General features: G+C 51.4%; 1 protein-coding gene across 3 annotated transcripts in view; it reads right to left on the reverse strand.

The window, feature by feature from the left end:
* PPP2R2C (protein phosphatase 2 regulatory subunit Bgamma) overlaps window positions 1-23,140 on the reverse strand; it is a 126,864-nt gene that overhangs the window by 57,091 nt on the left and 46,633 nt on the right. Inside the window, exon 1 of one of the 3 annotated variants that reach the window (XM_082727480.1) lies at window positions 7,924-7,975. The exons of the other annotated variants lie outside the window; for them this stretch is intronic. Coding sequence (XP_082583606.1) covers window positions 7,924-7,960 — 37 coding nt within the window. The 5' untranslated portion in view covers window positions 7,961-7,975. Of the gene's footprint in view, window positions 1-7,923; window positions 7,976-23,140 lie in introns of those variants that run through there. 3 annotated transcript variants of the gene reach the window in all.

Here is a 23,140-nt window from a genome sequence, read left to right on the forward strand (position 1 = left end):
AGGTGACCCGAAAAACCGCAGAGCATTCTGGGCCAGGGTACCACCAACTAGCAAGGATTGATAGCTGAGGCTACCCATATGTGCGTCTCTCACTAAAGGAGGTGAGCTCTTTTGGGGGTGGGGGGAGCAGAGACACTTCCCCGCCCGGTGCAGGCCTGGCCCAAGCAGCTCCCAGGAAAGGGTTAAGCAGCAGAGATGGCAGGAACCCACTCTGTCCCCACCACCCACATGCCTTCCCTCATTTCTCTGTCTCGCTCTGGTTCCTCAGCTGCTGGGAGAGGCATCACGATGTCTCTGTGGTAGCTGCTTTTATTTTTAACACTTTAAAAACAGATATGATTCACGTAACATAAAATTCACATTTCAAACTGTATACTTCAGCGGTTTTTAGTGTAGTCACTGTGTTGTGCAGTCATCGCCCCTACCTAATTCCAGAACATTTCATTCACGCCCCAAGAGAGCCCCTGTGCCTGTTAGCAATCACTCCTCACTCCCTGCTGGGCCCTAAACTGCCTTCTGTCCCTGGGGCTTTGCCTCTTCAGGACACCTGCTCTAACTGGGATCCTAGAGCTCAGGGCCTTCTGTGTCCGGCTTCCTTTCCCTGGCCTGTTCTCAAGGTTCACCCGTGTGCAGGGTACACCACTGCTCCATCCTTTCTTGGCTGAGGACCACTCCCCTGTGATCAAGAATGGGACAGGTCCTGTTCCCTTCCAGCAGAAACGCAGGCCCCAGAAGGCTTGAGTGAGAGCCCGTGAGTGGCCCTGTGCCCTGGGACCCCTGACCCGCTGAGGGGCTGAGCGAGGGCGGGACTGTGCTGCCCCTTCCATGGCTGCTCCCTGAGGCGGGCAGTGTTTAGGGAGGGCAGGGGCTGGGCCTACCAGCTCCTCCCTGCCAGGCCAAATGGGTGCCTGCTGCACAGCCATAAGCCCGGCCAGCCCAGAGGCAGATGGGGACAGGAGGAGTGGGGACAGTGATGGGTTTGCCTATGGTCAGCAGGACCTGGTCAGGCCGCTGAGTCTGACTTTGGGCCAGGGCAGATTGTGCTCAGAACAGGGGCAACTCCCCAGACTGGGCTCCAGGAGAGCCCCCGAGTGTCACTCCTCAATCACACCCCTGTGGGCCCAGAAGTTGGCCAGGGGGCCTGGGGCCAGCAGCTGGTCTTGGGACAGGGCAGGGTGAAAGGGACCCAGAGAAGGCCACCTTCTCCCTGCCCGCTTCCTCACAGCACAAGCTCCAGGAAAAGCGCACACATCATCGTCTGGGCTCCTCTCCTAAAGAGGAAGATTCCCAGGGCCCTGTTCAGACCCAGCGGATCAGAATCTCTCGCTGGCTTTGGAATCTGCATTTTGACAGGCTCTCCTGTGCTATGCCAAGATCTCCAAGCTGCTGGTGAAGCACTGGGGCAGCTGGAGCCTCGGTTTCCCGATCTCTACAGTGGGTACAATGCTATTGTCTCTCAGGGTTGGTTGTGAGGACTTGAGGCAACATATACAAAAGTGTCTGATAACAAGAAACTGCCCCAAAATGGAGCTGCGATCAGTAGAATGTTGTGATTCTGCACACAAACCAGTAGAATGATCTGGATACCGAGAGGAAGGGCAGAGGGAAGAATTAATACACAGAGGGGGTGGTGTGAGATATGGTGAATTTGCTGTCGGGGGACCTGGCTCTGAACCCCACGGAGTCTCAGCCTCCCCCTCTGTGTAATGGTCGTGGTAAGAGCTGCCCATGCTGGAAGGCTCTGGAAATGGCAACGAGCTTTCACAGGCCAGGATGATGAGCTTGCTGTGGAGGGGAGGATGGAGGCCTGAGGCTGACCCAGACTGACAACCAGGGTCTGGCTGGGCCAGCTGGAGCAGGGCCCTCCCAGCGCCTGGGTCCTATAAGCCCCGGCCATCCAGCTCAGGATGCAGCCAGTCCCTCAGACCCCTGCTGGCAGCCAGGCAACGCCGGGCCAAATGGCCCAGTGACAAGGACACCCTTCAGGCCTCATCACATCAGTGTGTCCATTGGTTCCTTTGTCAGGCCTGCATCTGCTCTGCTCCAGGGCTGGGGCACGGGGCTGGGCACTGAGCTGGGTGCTGACATAATGGCTGGCACAGCCAGCTGGCCCCTCTGTCCTGGTCCCGGCCATCACTACTTCTCTCCTGGGAGATCGGAGCTTCCTGCCTTTGTCCGGCCCGGTCCATGCAGGCCAGAGGGCCTTTTGTGAAGTTGAAACCCCATCACACTGTGACCCTCCCTAAAACCTTCTGTGGCTCCCCATTGTCCTCGCCTGCCTCTCTCTCCCTCCAAACACAACCCCAACCCTTAGCCAGCCTGGACTTTTGTGTTTTCCCAAATGGGACTAGTGGCCACTGACTAAGGGTCAGATCTCATGCTAGGCCACGGGAACCAGCAGGGCACCAAATGGGAACTAAGCGGAACTTGTTCCTCCCAACACCAAGTGTCTGTTGGCGGGGGAGTGTCCACAAAGAAACAAAGAAACACCGCGCACTATACTCTCTCTCCTTCCCCTTCCTCCTAGGAAGGCCCTGCAGCCCACCTTCTGGGAGAAAGTCCAGTGCAAGGTAACAGCACCTTCCCGCCAAAGTGTGGCAGTGCCTGGACACCCCCAACCATTGTTCTAGCCTTGTCATCAGAGGTGCCCCCCCAGATGCCCAAGGGTGAGGGCATGGCCTTAGCAGCAAGTAGACAGGGTCACTCTAGCTGGGCACTGGCTGAGGACCGCTGGCAGTGGTCCCACTTCCAAAGTTCAGTTTCCTCATCTATAAAACAGGCACGACTATGCCTATGGAATGGGATGTGGCAAGCAAAGGTTAGCATGGAGCCCACTTGATTTTGCCGCCGCTGCCGCTCCTCCACGGGGCCTCATTCACCAGCAAGGAGCATGCTCGGGCCACTAGACTGCCTGCCTTTCTCCCTGGTGGGCCAGAGTCCTGGCTCCCCTGGGGCTCCCCTCTCCGGGCCTCGAGGTGTCCGGGCTATGTGGCTGACACAGCCACTCTGCTTGTCCAAGGCCATGGTCAAGCAGATGTCCCCATCATGGTTTCGCCTGGCACTCTGGCGGAACCCAGGTCCTGGGGGCACATACTCACTGAGAGCCACTGCAGGCAGGGTGCTGGCCAGGAGTCTTCCCTACATGTGGCATTAAGTCCCCACCGTAGCTCTAGGACTTGGGGCCATTCTGCCATCTCCATGCAGGTAAACTCAGGCCCAAGCACATTGTATTCAGCAATTGGTATGCAGATACCAACTGCAGGGCCAACATGGAGACTAACCCTTAAACTTGGCGTCACAATCACCACAAGCATTTCGCACCTATGACCTTACTTAATGGCTGTGATGGCCTTCTGGGGTGGCACAACTCCCCCACTTATAGATGGGAAAACTGAGGCACCCTGACGGTAGGGTCTGTGCTGTGTTGGTAGATAGCTGACCACTGGCTCTTTGGGGGACGGGGTGGGGGTGGGGAACCAGAGTGAACATGCTGATGTGTGTGTTTGCTAAGCCTGAGACCTCAAGTCATTCTCAGTTTAACAAAAGGCTTGCAATAGGCTTGCAAAATCCCTAAAAACGTAACAGCTAGGGCTGGGGCACCAAATTCTGACACAAGACACCTCTGGCACACCCCAGGCAAGTCCCCCGCATCCATGCCTGCCCGGGTCCTGAATCCGGCCTCAGTTGCAGCCTTCAGCCTCCAAGCGAGACTCCTCCCGCAGCCCCACCGTGGCCCTTGGGGGGCAGCATGACCCCTGGAAGCCCCATGTCTCAATCAGCAGGACCCTCGCCATGGCTTCCCAGCCCCACCTGGCTCAGCCCAGCATCACAGAGGCGCTCGTGGAGAACAGCCAGACCCAAGCACACTAGGAAATGGGCCAAACATTCATATCTGCCTTACGGGGCTGGGAGGAGTAAATGTGTGAGCCGGAGTTCCTGTTAGATCAGGACCCAGAACAGCCAAAACAACTTTACAGAAAAAGAGCAAAACTGGGAGCCCTACCCAACCTGACTTCAAGACTTGCTATAAAGTTACAATCATCAGACTGTCGTATTGCTACAAGGACACAATGGGACAATAGAATGGAGAGGTCAGAAATAGACCCACACATCCATGATCTATGGTTTTGTTAAAGACACCCCAGGCAACTGGATGAAGGAAGGATGGTCTTCCCAATCCATAAATAAACGTATGGGGAAAAAAGTTAACGTTAATCCTTAATTTACATACAAAAAAACCCCCGTACAAAATTATGTCGGAATAAGTCACAGACCTAAATAGAAAAGCTAAAACTACAAAACAACCAGACAAAAATATAGGAGATAATCTTTGCAGTTTTGATTTCTTAGACAAGACCTAAAAAGCATGAATGGCCAAAGAAAAAATAATAATAAGTTGTACTTGATTGAAATTTAAAGCTTTGGGGTACCTGGGTGGCTCAGTGGGTTAAAGCCTCTGCCTTCAGCTCAGGTCATGATTCCAGGGTCCTGGGATCGAGCCCCACATCAGGCTCTCTGCTTTCTCCTCTCTCTCTGCCTGCCTGTCTACTTGTGATCTCTCTCTGTGTCAAATAAATAAATAAAATCTTAAAAAAAAAAAGAAATTTAAAGCTTTGTTCTTTGAAAGAGACCATTATAAATACAAAAAGGCAAGCCACAGATTGAGCGGAAATATCCACAACATGGATGGCGGACAAACCACCCATATCCAGAGTGTACACAGACCTCGTATAACTCAGTAATAAGCCTGCAAACCACTTAAACAAACATGAGTAAAATATTTGATAGAGAAAAAATACTTTGCTCTTAGAGCAAAATATATGAATGGCTAGTAAAGACGTGAAAAGTTGCTCCAATACCATTGCTCACCAGAGAAATGCACATTTAAATCCCAGTGAGAGGGACACCTGGGTGGCTCAACTGGTTAAGCAACCAGCTCTTGGTTTTAGCTCAGGTCATTGTCTTAGGGTCGTGATATCGAGTCCTGCATTAGGTTCTGCGCTAAGCATAGAGTCTGCTTAAGATGCTCTCTCTTCCAGGAGGCCTGGGTGGTTCAGTCGGTTCAGCATCTGCCTTTAGCTCAGGTCATGATCTCAGAGTCCTGGGATCAGGTCCCACCTCAGGTTCTCTGCTCAGTGGGGAGTCTGTGTCTCCCTCTGCGCCCCTCTCCCAGCTCATGCTCTTGCTCTCTCTCTCTCTCTCTCTTCCTCTCTGACAAATAAATAAAGTCTTTTAAAAAAAAAATTCTCCCTCTCTTGTTCCCACTGCTCCTCTCATGTTCTTGCTCTCTCTCAGAAAAATAAATAAATAAAAACAAACAAATAAATAAATCCCACTGAGATGCCAGGAGACATCCAAGATAAGGACGGAAATTAAACAGACTGATAATCCCAAGTTGGTGAGAGTGTCCCACAACTGAAAATCTTCCCCGCTGGTGGGAACGCACAGCGATTTCAGCCCCGTAGGTAAGAGCTGGGTGGCTTCTTGTAGAGCTCAGCACATGCCGCTCATATGACCCAGCCATTTCTGGTCACCAAGAATAACAAAGCTCATGAACATGAAGACTTGCCTACACGTGTTCCTAGCAGCTTTACCCACAGCGGCTCGAAACTGGAAATGATGCGCCCACAGGTGAATGCAGAAACAAACTGTGGTACGTCCATACAGTGGAATGCCGCTCAGCCATCCGGATGGACGCGCCAGTGAGACACACAATGGGGGGGGGCGGAGTCTCAAGTGGATTATGCCCAGCGAAAGAAGCCAGACAAAAGCACATGTGGTCCATGTATTTGAAGCTCCAGGAAAAGCAAATCAATATACAGTGTCAGAAGGCAAATCAGCGGTCGCCAGGACACAGGACACAGTCCGAGAGAGACGGCGCCAGAGAACAAGGAAACTTCTGGGGATGATGGAAATGTTCTGAATCCTAATCGTGATCCGAAACATCAGAATCCTAATTGTAATCCTAATCGTTAGAACGCCGCAGTTTATAGCACTCATTAACACTGTTTTTAAGTTTTTATTTGCAGGAAAGGGGAAAGGGGAAGGGGAAGCCACCACGGCAGGCACCTACCCTGCTCTGAATCCTCCAGAGTACTGATGGTTTAATACCCTCAGGGCTCTAGAGACAAGCCGACCACCCGAATAATTACATTAAGGGAAACAATCATTCGGTGCATTTTTCATCAACTGAGATCATTCATATTTATCAAGCTGCTAATTCATCTTGATTTGTCTAAGAAGGTCTGACCCACCCATGCCTGGGCATGAGAAATGCATTGTGCCAGGCACTCAGCAGAATCTCATTAATTGCATGTTGAATTAATTAATAATTGTCCTGCTTCCCCCAGTGCACGGAGTTCATCAAAGGCCAACAGAAAGCCAGAAGCCAGCATGGGTAGCCTGAGCTGACCTCTGGAGAAGCCCAAGATGCCCCCGCTCCATGGATAAAGCCTTTTCCAGGGTACTCTCAGATCCTGAGGCTTGGACCAGCAAGCAAAGGCAGAGTCAGGACCATTTTGATGTGATATGAGGGGTCCGGCTGGGCCATACAGCAGTGAACCTTGAAAACCAGTGGGCAGCCAACACGGCATCAAAAGCAAGCTTCCACCAGAAATGTCCAGTCTAACCGAATGACAGAAGTCTGAAGCTGGATAAAACAGCAGGGGACAGTTGAGCCAAAGCGTGGGGGTCTTGACTGGAGGGGTCTCAGGTCAAGCCAGTCGAAGCTGGTATTTTCCTCCTAACCTACCTCCTTTGGGATGCTGTCTAAGATACCTTGTCAATGGAAAGTGACCCAGGGAGGGGGACACACGCTTTCTCTTTTAGCTTCATCCTGAGCCTCTTCGATCCCCTAAACCAGCAGTTCTCAGATGTGGTCCAAGGACCCCTGGTAGCTCACGGGGTCCTATTTTTTTCCAAATACATATGTGCACGGGATTGTTTGTTCTACCATTTCAACCAGACAACAGATCCGAACAGGCTGAGTGCAGAAGCAGGGGCAAGGATCCTGCTGTCATCTATGAAGCCAGACAGGACAGACATGCACAAAACGCTACTCTTCTCATGAATGTTTTTTTCATTTCACACAGTAATTTTCCAGGAAAAGAAATTATTTATGTTAACATATAATGGGCTTATTATTCTTGTTTTTAAATGAACAGATGTGTAAATCTTTTAATGTCTCAATTTTCATTTCTAATATGGTCAGTATTGATGGTGATACCCCTCATATGCAGAAGCTCTTAGGGAATCCCCGATAATTTTTAAGAGTATAAAGGGCTCCTGACACCTAAAAGGTTGACAATCACCACCCCTATAATTATGCTGGGCAATTTGGGTGTTTGATCTATTAATGTGTCTACTAATCCACGAATCTCTCCTTAGTCCTTTGAGCTCTTGAGTTCATCAAGGACTCTCCCATGTTCCTACATTGGTGCCATTTGTCGCAAGATGTCCAGAGCCAAATGGAAACATGAAGGTGAGCCAATGAGAACCTGACAGCAAACATCCCAGAACCAAAGCTCGCATGGGCAGCCTTGCTGCTCCCGTCTTAGACAATGCCTTGCCTCTGCTCGCAGAGTTGTTGTGGTCAAGGGAGTGAGGGAGGGAAACTGAGCCAGAAGGGGCCAAGAAAACATCTCAAAGGAGAAAAATTATCTCAGCTCATATAGACATTCTGCCAGAAGCCACAGTGTGTCCAGTGCACATTCTGGCCAAAAGGTGCATGGCTGCATGGTGCATGGGCCACTGCTGGCTGCTGCATGGTGCACGGGGCAGGGCTGGATGCTACAATCAGTATTTGGCCAAAAGCAAATGTCACTGCCATAGAAAAAACTTTTGGGTATGAGAATAAATCTGAAATCTTATCCAACATTTGAGTCATGAATCTTACTGGAAATGTTAGCACACTATTCAGCTCGCCTGTCCTTCTGGAAAAAGCTGGCGAGGTTGACAACATTTCACTCCATCCCCTGGACCCAGCTGACGGTGAGGGTGAGGTGTCACAGATGGACACTTTTGGAAGGTGCCTGAGTACTTCCAGCCTTCAGAATGCCTCCCTCTGCTATACACTTAGTTGCAATACTTCTGTCCACACTTGCCCAGTGGTCATTATGCACGAAGACTATACTAGCAATCTCGGTGATTCTGGACCACTGATCCCTGAGAGTTTGGATGACAATTAGGCAGTTCCTCAGCCTTCCAGAGACCATGGGCAAGGCCATGTGTGGAAGAGCAGCTTGGGGCCCCAGGAAGAGCCCTGCAACATGGCCTGAGATGTCCTAGAGCTGGGCTTGAGAGCTCCGGTCTCTCGTGCAGCATCCTGACAGCCCTCCATTGTCATACTTTATCCAAGTGGCTCCAGGGGCCACAGATCAGCTCCAAAGTGCCCTGGCTGGGAGCTCACAGAGGAAAGTCATGAGCAAGACAGGGGAACAAGCCATCTTCCAGCTGCACAAACAGCAGAATCTAGGAGCGGGGCCTCCCACCCGGACACGGCAGTGGAGGGTCCCGCCGAGTGTGTTGGTGTGATGATAACAACGGCTGCCACTTAAGTCGCCGGCAGCCAGACACAGTGCTGGAAGCTTACACACCTCGGGCAGTAGAGCAAAACAGTCAGTGGCCCCAGTGTCACAGCCAGAGGACCCAGCTTCAGATCCTGGCTCTGTCATGGATTAGGTGTGTGATGTTGGGCCAGTTGCTCAACATCTCAGTGCCTTGGTGTCGTTATTGGTACACCAGGGTTGCCAATACGGTGGGTGTCAAGTTCCATATGGGGTTGAGGGGGTGACAACCAGTGACATTCTTAGAACACTGCCTGGGGTGCCTTTCCTTGCTCTGACCCACCAGCAACCCGGGAGGTGAGTGAGCATTGTGATCTCCACTTGAGGTAGAAGAAAAGCCACCCTGGAAGGCTAAAGGGCCCTGTCCAAGGTCCTGAGGCAGATACAACTGGGCTTAGCACACACATCTGCCAGACCCCAAGCCCTCCGCACTTTACATTTTACCTGCAGCTTTTTAGTAAAGTCGTTCCTGTTTCACCAAATCAAAAAGAAGCTCCTCTTTGCTATTTTAGACCCAAGATGGAAAGTAGGAATAACTGGTAGGTGGGGTGCTTGGCTCTGCCCCTTCCTAGGCACACGTCCTCAATGTTCTCATCTGCAAAATGGGCACAGTGCTACCTTCCTTCTTTTTCTCCTTGCCTTTTCCTTTCTTCCTTCCCCCACTCTTTCGTTATAGCAGACATACTGTGCCACCGCACTAGAGCTCCCAGTGCCGTCGAGGAGTCAGGGAGGCAAACAAGCAAACATGGTATGGTCAGTGCTTCAATGGAGAGAGACATGGGGACTGGGAGAACCCAACCAGGGCAATTAGGGATCACTTCCTGGAGGAGGTGCTATTGAAGCTGGGTCTTACAAGGTCAGTATGAGCAGGAACCCAGCTGGTGGGAAGGCATTCCAGTGGCCAGGGTCATGCACAGGCATGGCGGGTGCACCCAGCCGTGGAGGTGGGGAGGCAGACAGGGTCCTCAAAAGCCACCTCTCTCCAAGGCTCTGAAGGGCCTTGCTGAGAAAGATCAACTGAGTCAGGAAATCTGCATCCTCTTGCCTAACTCATACGTTGCAGGACCAGCTGGGAAATCAGGAGACGGAGGAGCTGTAAATCCTACTGAGGCCAGAAGGATACCCTCGGGACTAATTAGAACCACAGGAGGGTCTCAGTTACTGCCCTCGGTGGGAAGCGCGTCCCCATGTCTGTGGGACTTAATCTGTGATTAAGTCCGCCAGGACACCGCTGGCGGGGCAAGGTGCTACAGAGACATGGGGTCTCGGAGCAACTCTATCTCACTTAGACGGGCAGACTCTTCATCTGAGGGGTCAAGCCTTGGAGACAGAGATGTGGGACTGCAGTGGAGCCCCCTTCAGGAATCGGTCTGGAGACAAGAAGAGGAAGAACCACTCCGCCCTTCTCCTCTCCTCCCGCCACTCCCCTGTGTTTTATTTAATTAAAAAACATGTAAGACAAAGGAAATGATGCTGAGGTCACAACTGTGTTTCCAAGCGTGTTCACCTGAAGCATGCTGGCGCGCCCTTTGAGCGCCGAGCCTATTCCTTGGGAAGAGAGAAGGTATTTAGTCCTGGGGGGTTCAGTGTATGAGAGGACTACCTTCTGCCTTTCCACCACATGACTGTCACGGGGGTGGGAGCACTGGTGCAGAGTCTGGGGCCCCAGATGCCTCCCAAGGCTGCCAGCACCTCAATGTTTGACCTGGTTGTCTGTGAAGCGGGCAGTGGGAGCTGGATCAGGACAGGAATTCCGCAGCTCTACAACTTCCCAACGCACACGGGGTTGGGAGAGATGGGAAGGTGCAGCATGGGCCTCCCACCCGGGGAGGGTCTCCAGATCAGTCCCCTCTGTCTGACAATCACCGAGGCAGGAGAAGCAGACACTGTGACTTCAGAGTGGCAACCGTAGCTCCTGGGGTACGCCTTGCCCCTGATACTCAAGTGTACCCCCGTGTGCCTCTCACAACATCCGGGGGGGCCAGATCTGTTGCTCTTCTCTTGTAAAGATGAGCAAAGGCAGACCCAGAAGCGTGGCGGGGCTTGCCCGCAATTTCACACAGCTGGTCGAAATCCAGAGCCGCTGGGAGCTCAAGGAGCGGGGTGCGAGGGGGAAGGACCCAGGTCTACCTAAGACTCCCAGACTCCATGTCCCACCCAGACCCTGGGCTGAGCTCCAGCCTCTGTGGCAGACCCCACTTCCAAACCGCCCCTCCTGACCCCTTACAGCTTGGTTCTGATCAGCTGACAGTGACCGACCTCCTGCCACTCTCCAGCAGAGAGGTCAGGCCCCCGCAGTCTCCCCGGAGTGCATATCCTTGCTGGTCACACTGTGTCTGGGGTTAGTTACCGCTGCATTTCTGGCACTTGCATTAGGAATGTGTATGCAGCATGTCAGCGACCCTCCCACACCTCCTCTAAGGTAATTATTACAATACCCACTTCTCAGATGGGCAAGATGGGGCTCAGAGAGGTTCAATTGCAGAGCCAGCAACCAAGCCGGGACTAGAAACCACCTGTGGTGTCCCAGCTCCTGGCTTGCTTCTGACTCCCTCCTGGGGGTGCTCAGTGTTTGTCTCTACTGGAGGAACTGGTGTCCCTGGACACGGACTGTGGAAATTTCCTTCCTGAGCCAATAAGTCGGGTTGCTCCTAAGTTCTGAACTCTGTAGCAGGCCTCTGGAGAGTTCTGTTGAGAAAAGGCAGGTGTTCAGGTTCCCCTTCCCCAGGCCTGCTGAAGGTGCCTTCATCTTCCTGCCATCCAAGTTCCTGGGGAACACCAGGTTCTCCTGACGCTCTCTGGCTCCCAAGCCAGACGAGGGGCTGGCACACAGAAAGCATCCTGTAAGTGTGTGCTGAACCTGTGCTTCCACAGCCAGGAAAGCAGCTACTATAGATTTTCCAGCCTGCCCTACCAGAACCAAGCCCACAGGGAGGCACTGTCCCTGATGACCTTGAGCGTCCACACAGCCCTTTGCAGAGTCGAGTGGTGTTCGCTTCCTGGGTTTGGTGGAATGGCTGCCCCAACAGCTTGCTGGCCATCCTAAGACAGAGGAAATGAGACTTGGGGGCACGACCTTCATTTCCCTGCAGAACAACTTTCCCGCCAGCAGGTGCATCAAAATCTCCCAGCAGCTTGTTAGATGATGGGCCCTTACATTTCTGCATTAGGGGGCAGCCAAGAATCTGTATCCGATGGGCTCCTCAAGGGAGGTTGGCACCCAGGGAAAGCGGGACTGCAGCGGGCATGAGGGCGGGTAGGTATGGAATAGCAGGGTGGGTTCGGGGCACCAAGTGATTGCAGCAAAGGTCCTGATGTGCAGTGAGCAGACCAGGGATGTGTGGGGAGAGGCAGGCGGGGGGGGGGGTGCTATGGAAGAATGAACCGAGGTTCACGGGTGTGAGGTTCTCAGAAGAGCGTCTGGAATAGAATGAGCGCGAGAATCATCCGGGTTCTCACGGCCTTCACTGCCCTGTGCCAGGCAGTGAGTAGGGGGTCATTTCCACAACCTCCTTCAATTCCAAAACTGCTGTGTAAGACAGCTGCTATTCTGTTAGTCTCCCTATGACAGAAGAGTTAAAGGACTCGCCCAAGGTCACAGGGCTCCGAAGTAGAAGAGCTGGGTAAGGTCAGCCAGGAGGCTCCTAGAAGACCCCTCTGCCCTTCTTTCCTGTCCCGAGGGAGCCCAGCCACCTCCTACCTGCTCTGTTGTGAACAGAAAGGGCAGCCTCAAAGCTGGCTCTTAGCAGGCCCTTGACAATGGTTTGCTGAACAAATGAATGGATGAATAAATGAATGAACAAATGGATAAAGGGGGTGGAGGGGGGATGCAGGGGCAAATGAATGCCATGGGGAGAAAGAACCTTCTCATAGAGCTCAAAGGCAGAAGGAAGATCCCCAGTGTAATGACGGGGAAGGACAACCCCGTGCCCGCAGTAATACAAGCTCTTTCATTACTGTTTATGGTTTCCTGGGCCCATTAGCAAGTCTTCCAGGCTTCTGGGGGTGATTAGATTGGGGAGGGGTTGGGCCTGCTCCCCAGGCCACACCGAAGGGTCCAGGTCTGGGAAGCATCCCATCTTGAATCCAGATGCTGACATGACAACATTAAAAAAAAAAAAAAAACACCTCATTTGCAAACTCAAATTAGCGCTGTCCCAATGATCATATACAAGAAGGATGGGCATATAAACGGAACCGTGAGCAAGCATGACCAAAGGTAATGGCATCACCAAGGAGCCAGGAGAGCTCATAAAGAAGGGTTTTTGTCACTGAAACCCATTTGGTGACTTAGAGACCCAGCTTGATTCTTTGTTCCATACCCTGGAAGGGGGTCTCTGCTTCTCTTACTTATGGATGATCATCCTCGATAATAATATAAAGGTGTACAATATGGACATAAATATACAATCATGATAATCACAGGTGCGACAATGAGACTTAGCATTTATTAAATAAGCGCTTGTGTCAATCCCGGCCCTATTCAGAGCATGGGATGAGCATTACAACATCTACTTTTGAACAAGACATTCTTGTCTTTCTGCCATCTTTCAGTTTGCCCTTCTGAATGCATCTGACTTACTTGTTTATATAGTAAACTCCTGCCCAGTTCCGGCCAAAGGGGTTGGAAGCCCAGCGGACACAGACCAGGAGACGCAGCTGACTTGGTGTGCCTTCCATAGAGCCCACTATTGGTGCAGGCATTGTGCTGCCCAGAAAAAGACAACCACATCTCAGCTTGCTCACATCTTCATTGGCACTGTGGCGAGGTAACATTTCACTGTGGTGGCCTGGACAGTCGCCCTGCAAGACACGTGTCCACGTTCTAACCCCCAGAACCCTGTATGTGTGGTTTTAATTATAAAGAAGGTCTTTGCAGACATAATAGAATTACGGTTCTTGAGATGAGGTCATCCCCGATTATCTGAGTGGACCCTAAGTCCAGCGGCTAGTGTCCTTGTAAGAGACACTGTGTGATAGAGGGGGAAAAATTGGGGTGATGTGGCCACAAACCAAGTCATGCCTCCAGAAGCCAGCAAAAGCAAAGAAGAATCTTCCCCAGAGAGTGCATAGTCCTCCCAACACCCTGATTTCAGCCTTGTAGGGAGTGGAATAGTGAGAAAATAAATTTCTATTGTTTTGAGCCACTGAGCTTGTGGTAATAAACAGGGCAGCCCCAATAAACAAATACACTTACTAATCAGAAATGATCATCTTCCTGACCTGGTCAACAAAGACCAAGAAAAAAATCAAAACACAGGGAGTTAATCAGGAGAAAGGGACCTACTCCTCTAAAATTCCAACAGGTTCTATGAACATTTATTGCTGAAAACCCAGCGTTTTGAAGTTAAATACTCTTAGCCAATGGACAGAAAAGTCCTAAAGCTATTTCAAACTACTCAAAAGTGGATAAAAACATAATCAACAGGGTATAAAGTCATCCCCGGGAGCTGCACTACCCAGGAGAGTGGCGACCAGCCACAGTGGGCCACAGAGTCCCTAAAACGTGGCTAGCCTGAACAGAGATGTGTCGTAAGCATAAAACACACAACAGATTTCAAAGATCTCGTATGAAAAACAGAATGTGAAATCTCAGTAATATACTAATTCTACGTTGATCATATTTTGGATGTGTAAAGTAGTTATTAACATTAATTGCACCTGTTTCCTTTTCGTTCCAATTTTAGTATATGTGCTGCCGAAGTGAGGAATCACCTGTTTTCTTTTACGTGTGTAATGCCGCTACTAGAAAACCCGGAATTCCCCATGGGGCTCTGTGACATCCTATCGCTCAGCACTGAGTTACGGGATGCCAAAAATCTGGTGACTACTGGAAGTTTAAAAATTGCCATTTGACTGGTGAAAAAAAATTTAAATGGCAAAAAAGAGTAGGATCCCAAAATGATGCAACACCACCACAAAGGGATCAAATGTAAAACTGATCAGCTAACAGAACTGACCTCATAGTGTCCCTTACCTGCCACCCTATGTCAGTGATTCTTTACCACGTGACCACGCCTCCGCGCTTCATTCAACTGATTAGATCAAGAGATGCACACTCCCCCTTGGAGGCAGCCAATCACCAGACAGCCCAGAGACCTGAGCCAATCATGTTGCTCTCCCTGGAGGGGGCTCCTGAAAGGTAGTGGGCTATAAGTTCAGCAGGTATAAGGATTCCTAAAGATAGCAAAACCTGTAAGCCAAGTCCATGAGAAACAAGAATAATCCAGAGCAGGGCTGGCCCATTTCAGCAGTGCTTGTTAAGAATGTAGATTCCTTGGCCCTGTCCCCAGTCTGGGTGGGACCTGGAAAGCTGGGTTTTAAACCAGCCCCTGAGCATGCCTGCCACAGAAGTCTGAGAAACCCCAAGGGCAGTGGAAGGGTCGGTGGGAGGGAGGATGGAACAGATCAGCGGACAGGTGCCTTGGGTCCAACTCAAGGGGCCAGAGCCAGCCAGGAACATCCCTGCCTCTGGGTCCCCAACAGGATCCCACAGCACCCTCACCACAAAGCCCCCATCCAGTGTGGCCTCAGAGCTTCCCGGAAAGCTGGCTAGTGGGTGCCAGGATCTCTGCCCCCTCAATTGAGCAGATGGATCTGCAACGCTCCTCCTGTCCTTCATTTCATCTGTTTGATGAAAACTCCATTTCACCTCCACCTGAAGTTCTCGCTGGTTCCAGAGTGGAGGACAATCTCTGAGGAAGCAGAGTTTATAGGAGGAGCTACTCCGGTGTCCCCATCTGAGCCTCACAGGTCCCTCAGATGCCCTTAAACAGAGGGTCCCAGCTCCATGCCACCAGCAAGCCAGCAAGAGATGGGCATGCCTGCTTAGAACTGGGCTCCCCCCAGCTCAGAGCCGCTTTCTGCGGGGCTGGCGGCTGACGGCCTCTCCGAACTAATGGAGCCGCGTATAACTGTAATTACACCAGCTCACGAGTCTGCGCGGGGTGCTGGGCGTGCTTGTTCACGCACAGCCTAATGAAGCATCCCATGTTCTACAAACCTTGCTGTGTGATTTAATTAACCCTCTGCTCCAGGAGTGCCCTCATCACCCACAGCAAAGGAGGGAACCCCAGCCCGACACGGGGAGCAGCAGCAGGGACCGTGTAAACTGGGGGTAGGTCTGGAACTGGGAGGTCTGGAACTGGGACAGGGGAGCTCATGCACCAGCTAAGGGGCTCTGGGATTTGAGTTTGGGTTGAAATGAAAGAAAAAATATAAAAATAAAGGGGGCCGGGGATGCCAGGGGACAGCATTTGGAGCAGGGGCAGGAAGGTTGGACATGAAGGAAGGGGCCGTCGGGGGGTCATTCTGGCTGGTGTGTGGACAGATCTTGGTTGACCATGCCGTGGTGTGGTGTGTCTAGAGCCAGGGAGATGAGGATGAAACTCAGCTCTGCCACTAACCACAGGAGCAAGTCTGGGCAAGTGGCTCTCTTTCAGAAATCTTCATGCAGGATCAGAGTCCTTTATGCACACTGAGCACCTGATTCCCACAGTGGTCCCGTGCAGTGGGGACGATTCTTACTTCCACTTTAATGATGGCGAGACCGAGCATCAGAGAGGACAGGTAAGGTGCCCACAGTCATATAGCCAGGAAGGGGTGCAGCAGGAGGTCTAGCCCAGGCTATCCATGCCAACCTCCAGGGCAGGTGGGAGCGTTAGGGCTGATGCATGGCGCTTGAGCCCAGAGCCTGGCATGCAGCGAGGAGGACCATGAGAGACGTTTGCTTCTCCCAGCCCATCCTACCTTCTTCCATCTCTCCTCCTCTGTGCCCCTGCTCCACACAATTTCTGTTTCTCCCTAAACCTGCACCCTGTAGGTTTTCAGATCAGCGTCTCTTCTCCTCCTGGGCTGTTCTGGTTGCTCTGCCATTTACCTGGGTACGTAATAATCACGGTGCCCCAGGTTTCTCACCCGGGAAATGAGGATAATAATGCCTCAAGGGATTGTTTTGAGGATTAAATGAGTTCATAGTTGGAAATGACTTAGAACTGTGCCCAGCAAACAGCAGGCACTCTTTAACTGTTAAATAAAGCGAAAGTCACTGTTTCCCTTCTCTTCCTTACCCCTTCCGGCTGGTGGGGTTGGGGGTGGCAGGTCCTTCCTGCATCAGACTGTTGAGATCAGACTTCATATCAGGTTGAATAGGCCAGCCAGCTCAGTAAAGGAGCTCCCCAGTGGGGTTCAGATCAAAAACAAATTGACAACGACCATGGCAGCCAACCATGACTGGATGCCCACATACCATGCCCCATCTGGGCACATTCCTCAACTGCTATACCTTCTTTAATCCCACGGCAATCCTATGAAAGCATTAAATGATTTCCCCCATTTTACAGATGAGAAAACTGAGGCACAGGGGGTTTAAGTGACTTCTCCAATATCACCCATTTGTCACTCAGCAGGGGCTGTGCTCACAAGGACCAGGGCACCCACCACAGCCCTCTACTCTGAACAGTGCCCTGAGGACCGAGGTGGATAGCGGTCGGGACAGCTGTGCGCTGGGCAGCTGGGTTCGATCACCGACATATTATTTTAGGGCAACAGAGCCAAACCCAGGCATGTTCTGAGCAGAGCATTAAGGAGGCAGAAGGGACCCGGAACCTTATTCTAAAAGGCACCGTGGAAGGAATGTGAGATGTTTAGCCAAGAGAAGACAAGGCTCGGAGAAGATGAGGCTTCCTGTCCTCGGGTGTCTGGTGGATTCTCATACTTAAGAGGGAGCAAACTTGATCTGCGTGGCCCCACATGCCAAACTGATCCAGTTGGGGGGGGGCACTTGGGGAGGGAAATTCATATGAACCCACCCATCCAAGCTGAAGGTAAAATGACAGGGAGACCGTGAGCTCCCTGGCACGGGATGTGTGCGAGCAGAAGGTGTAGCTTCCCGCATAGAAGATGCCACATGGGGAAACAAGCCATCCCTTCAGCACTGGCTTTCCTCCAGCCCTGAGATTCAGGAGTGCACGTGCCCGAGAGCAGGTCTTCCCTTTCCCAGCTCTGGCTCTCCAGGCCCCGTGCCCAGGGAGGAGCCTGCAGAAGGCACCTCATAAACCCAGACTGGATGAGAATATTTTTAAAAAGCTACTTTGGATCAAAGGTCTGGTTTCATGACATTTCTTAAAAAAGACATCCTCTGAACGACTTCAGAAGCTGACCATCATTTGCCTGTCGGCAGCAGCATGGAGGACGTGGAGAGTGGGAACGGAGTATTCACAACCAATGGATGGGGCCCCAGGCTGGATGTTGATGGGATTCAAACCTACTGACCCCTGAAAATAACCCGCACCCCCGCAGGTGGCTTCATTCCATCTTACGGGTGAGGAGTGGTCAGCCAGGTACCAAAGAAAGTTCTAACAGAGCCACAGCCCTGCCCACGGGATGGACTTGGAATCACTTCTTCAAGATTTCCTACTCTTCTTTACTGTCTTGTTAATTTTTGCCATTAGTTTTGATTTGAATCTCCCTGATGGCTAATAATGATGAACATTTTTTCATGTGTCTGTTAGCCATTTGTATGTCTTCTTTGGAGAAGCGTCTGTCTTCTGCCCATTTTGTGACGTGATTATTTGTTTTGTGTGTGAGTTTGAGTAGTTCCTTATAGATCTTGGATATCACCCATTTTCTGAACTGTCATTTGTAAATATCTTCTCCCATTCTGGGGGTTGCCTCTTTGTTTTGTTGACTGTTTCCTTTGCTGTGCAGAAGCTTTTGATCTTGATGAAGTCCCAAAAATTCATTTTCACTTTTGTTCCCTTTGCCTTTGGAGACATATCTTGAAAGAAATTGCTGTGGTCAATGTCAAAGAGGTTACTATGTTCTCCTCTAGGATTCTGATAGATTCCTGCCTCACGTTGAGGTCTTTTATCCATTTCAAGTTTATCTTTGTGTACGGTGTAAGAGAATGGTTGAGTTTCATTCTTCTACACACAGCTGTCCAATTTTCCCAACATTATTTGTTGAAGAGACTGTCTTTTTTCCATTGTATATTTTTTCCTGCTTTGTTAAAGATAAGTTGACCATAAAGTTGAGAGTCCATATCTGGGCGCTCTACTCTGTTCCACCGGTCTATATGTCTGTTTTTGTGCCAGTACCAAACTGTCTTGGTGATCACAGCTTTGTAGTAAAGCTTGAAATTAGGCAACATGATGCCGCCAGTTTTGTTTTTCTTTTTCAACATTTCCTTAGCAATTCAGGGTCTCTTCTGATTCCATACAAATTTTAGGATTGTTTGCTCCAGCTCTTTGAAAAATGCCGGTGGAATTTTGATTGGAATGGCATGGAAAGTATAGATTGTTCTAGGCAATATAGAGATTTTAACAATGTTTATTCTTCAGATCCATGAGCATGGAATGGTCTACCATCTTTTCATGTCTTTTTCAATTTCTTTCATGAGTGTTCTGTAGTTCCTCGAGTACAGATCCTTTTGGAGAGGATATGGAGAAAGGGGAACCCTCTTACACTGTTGGTGGGAATGCAAGTTGGTGCAGCCACTTTGGAAAACAGTGTGAAGATTCCTTAAGAAATTAAAAATAGAGCTACCCTATGACCCTGCAATTGCACTACTGGGTATTTACCCCAAAGATACAGATGTAGTGAAAAGAAGGGCCATCTGTACCCCAATGTTCATAGCAGCGATGGCCACAGTCCCCAAACTGTGGAAAGAACCAAGATGCCCTTCAACGGAAGAATGGATAAGGAAGATGTGGTCCATATACACTATGGAGTATTATGCCTCCATCAGAAAGGATGAATACCCAACTTTTGCATCAACATGGACGGGATTGGAGGAAATTATGCTGAGTGAAATAAGTCAAGCAGAGAGAGTCAATTATCATATAGTTTCACTTATTTGTGGAGCATAAGGAATAACACAGAGGACATGGGGAGATGGAGAAGAGAAGTGAGTTGGGGAAATTGTAAGGGGAGATGAAGCATGAGAGACTGTGGACTCTGAGAAATAATCTGAGGATTTTGGAGGGGAGGGAGGTGGGAGGTTGGGTGAGCCTGGTGGTGGGTATTGTGGAGGGCATGCACTGCATGGAGCACTGGGTGTGGTGCATAAACAATGAATTCTGAAACACTGAAAAGAAATTTAAAAATAAATAAAAATTTAAAAAAAAAAAAGATTTCCTGCTCTTCCCCGCCCAGTTAAACAGGATGAACACACACGCATACTAACACTCACACTAGCTGGAGCCAAACCCCACCCCATCCCCCCGTTTATACAGCAGCTTGGGGTCAAAGCCAGGGCCTTCAGATGGGGGATTCACCTGAATCTATCGCGGCTGGAGCTCCACGGATGACCCCAGCACCACATTGCCAAGGGGACGTTGGTGGCTCTTCGTCTTGGTGCTCTCACCAGGGCCACGACCCGGATGGAGGATATCGCCGCTGGCTACCGGCCTGCACAAGAGCTTGGCCCTTGGGTCCTCTCCTGACTGCCAAAGCTGACTCAGATCTCCTTTGTGGGCTCTTGCATGATCTGCATCTTTAAATGTAGACACCCCAACAATCCTCTTTTTGGCAGGTGGAGATGCCGAGGCCTGAGAAGAGGAACTGGACCGGCACTGCAGCTAGCAGGAGGCAGAGCCAGACTGCCTCCCGGGACCAACCAGCTTCCATCAGCCACCAGCCCTCAGGTCCCTGCTCTCTCCTTCCGTCCCTCCTACAGGTTTCATCCACCTGCATCAGAATCTCAGAATCATCACCCGCGGCTCTGCAGTCAACGCCATGTTGCCAGCCAACAGCGAGAAACAGGCCGATGGGGTCCAGGCTGACCGAGTAACGCTCAGGACGGCACTCTAAACTGCGAACGTGCGTGCGTGTGCCCGAATGTGGGTATGACGTGCAGTCTGATAGATCAACATTCAAAGCAGTGAAACACGGCCTGGGATGTGTTTGTCCTGCTCCATGCTGGAGCTAGAACAAGTCCACACTGGTAAGTTACTCAGGATTTACTCAGAAGTGCCCTGTGTTACTTTCTACCCCTAGGAGAAACCCTAGGTCTCTGAAGGTCCCAGCTGGGTGTGGAAATGCTCTATCCACGTGTGCAGAGGGAACTCCCGTGGAAACGAATACGCGGGCAGCTCGTGTTCTCCACTGGGGTAACGGCGGTTAGACAGAAAGCAGGAGGCCACGGGGGAGCACCAGGCAAAGGCGACCGTCCCTTTTAGTCTCCAGGAAGGCGACAGGCACTTGGAGTTGACGCAGAGGCAGCATCTGGCTCTCACTTCAAGTTCAGAGAGCCTCGCAAAAGCGGCAGGCGTTCCTCCCATTGTACAGATGAGGAAGCTAAGGCTCAGAGAAGGCAGGGAAAGGCACTCGCAGTGAGCTGTGCGTGTTCACAAGACCCTGCACCAGTGTCATCCGAACAAGGCCCTGCAGCATGGAGGGAGGACCAGGGAGCGGAGACCCCAGCGGGGAGTGCCGCTCCTTCACAGCTCATGGCTGCACATCAGCCCAGTCCCCTAAGCCCTCTGAGCCTCGGGGACCTCATCTGAAAGTACTTCTTGCCCGGGACTGTCTGACGCTTGGCACGAGCTGTCAGCCTCCTCTATCAGCCTGCTGCCGGGACTCTGGGAGCGAGAGGCCACTCTCCCAATGGCCGAAGGACCACCTCATTCATGCTCACAATGATGGAACAGGAGGTGATAGCAATAAGTGCAGGTATCTGGGGAGCCAGGGTCATGAAATGCCAGGACAATGGACAGAAAGTCCTGTCCTGGCACAGAGCTGATGGACACTCCCTTGTCCATGTGTTCAAGGACCGGCTGCATGTCCCTCGCTCAGAGCCAAACACCCAGGACAGGGTGACTCCCAAAGGACCCATGCCCACCAGTGCCAGCGGGTCCACCATGACAGCCCGAGAGAGGCTCAGAGCCCCTTGGAAACAACCAGCCACACAAGACACGTCTCAAGGTTAGACTTCCAGCTGCTTAAATCCATTTGCACTTGGCAGACACTCAGCATCTGATTTTAAAGGCAAATTTGTGCCTGCTTTACTGTTTCCGCTCAAAAAGGAAAAAAAAGGAAAAAAACACCTTGATAAGCTTGTCTAGCCAAGGCTCAAGCATGGGCAGACCAGGGCGACCATTACACTTTGGAAAGCACCTCTGTGCCCAGAATCCTGTGCCGAGACCGGCAGATGCCAAGGCCTTTGAGAGACTCGGACACACAGGAGGGTACCTGAAGGTCATCCAGTCCTGCCCTCTCTGCTGCCCTCTCTCCACAGCCCCCCAGGTAGATCTCCAGCCAACTCTCGTACCTCCCATGATGGGGAACTCATTACCTCCTTGCACAACCCATTCTGACTTCAGGTGGCTGCGGTGATAAGGACCTACTTCCCCCACGTGTTCCCCTACCAGTTTCCTCTTCTTATCCTGGTCTGCCTTCCTGGCCCACACAGAACACTCAGCTCTGGTATCCATACAAGGGATAGGGACCCCAGGTTCAGGTTCAGCTTTTTGGTCTATTTGGATTTCTCACCAGAAGTTGTTGTTTTTCTTGTTTTCAAATGTTATTTATTTATTTATTTATTTGAGAGAGAGTTACATGCACACGCATGAGCAGGGGAGGGGCAGAGGGAGAGGGAGGAGCAGACTCCCCACTGAGCAGGGAGCCTGACGCAGGGCTCAATCCCAGGACCCCAAGATCATGACCAGAGCTGAAGGCAGATGCTGAACTGACTGAGCCCCTCACTAGAAGTTTAAATACAACACGTCCAGGACTGAGCCTAACATCCCCTAAAACAAACCCACAACTCCGTCATGTCCACCCATTAGCCCAGCCTGAAAGCCAGAGTCAGCCCAGTGCCCCTCCACCTCCCTCAAGACGCATGCACGCAACAACTCTACCACGGAGGTTCAGGAGGTCAGGCAACTTGGCAAAGTCACACAGCTACCAAGAATGAGAGCCCGGCTTCAATCCCAGGTCTGAATGCAACCCAGTGGAAATGTCACAGCCAATCTAGCAGGACAGCCCATCCCTCCTCTCCTTCTCTCTTCTTGAAGTCCCCTAACATGCTCTTCGGGGACCCCCCACCCAGCCTCGGTTCAGCTGAGCGCCCACCACCTCTGCCTCCAGCCTTGTACACCCCCTTCCCCTTACAGCCTGGCTTCTCCCACACTGCAGATTGGCTGCTGGCTCCAGAAGGAACTGGGAGCCCTGGCTGAGTTCCCAGGCACCCCAATCAGGCTTCTCTCCTGCCATCTCTCTTCCCCTTCCTCCTGGGAGCCAGGTGCCTGCAGGAAGCCCACCCACCAGGCTCTGCCCCTGCATGCCTGCCAGAGTCTAGAGAGGGATGCATATGCCAGACCAATTCCAGGGTTCGTTGTCTGGAAGCCTGTTTGCCAAGACCCCTAAGCCATGCCCTCCAGTAGCCACAACACAGTGCTCGAAGCCGTACTCTGCTTCTCTCTGTTGCCTCCACGACCCCTGTCTCGATGAGCTCCTGGGTCCCCCATAGAGACGTCATCAAGGATGAGGAGGGGAGGGAGGGAACGGAAAGGGATACGGCTTTTGACAAAACTGAAGAAAAGAAGAGCTCAGCGATGCCCAGGCCCCATGGACAA

Source organism: Mustela nivalis, assembly GCF_964662115.1.
Source record: "Mustela nivalis genome assembly, chromosome: 4".
NCBI lineage: Eukaryota > Metazoa > Chordata > Mammalia > Carnivora > Mustelidae > Mustela > Mustela nivalis.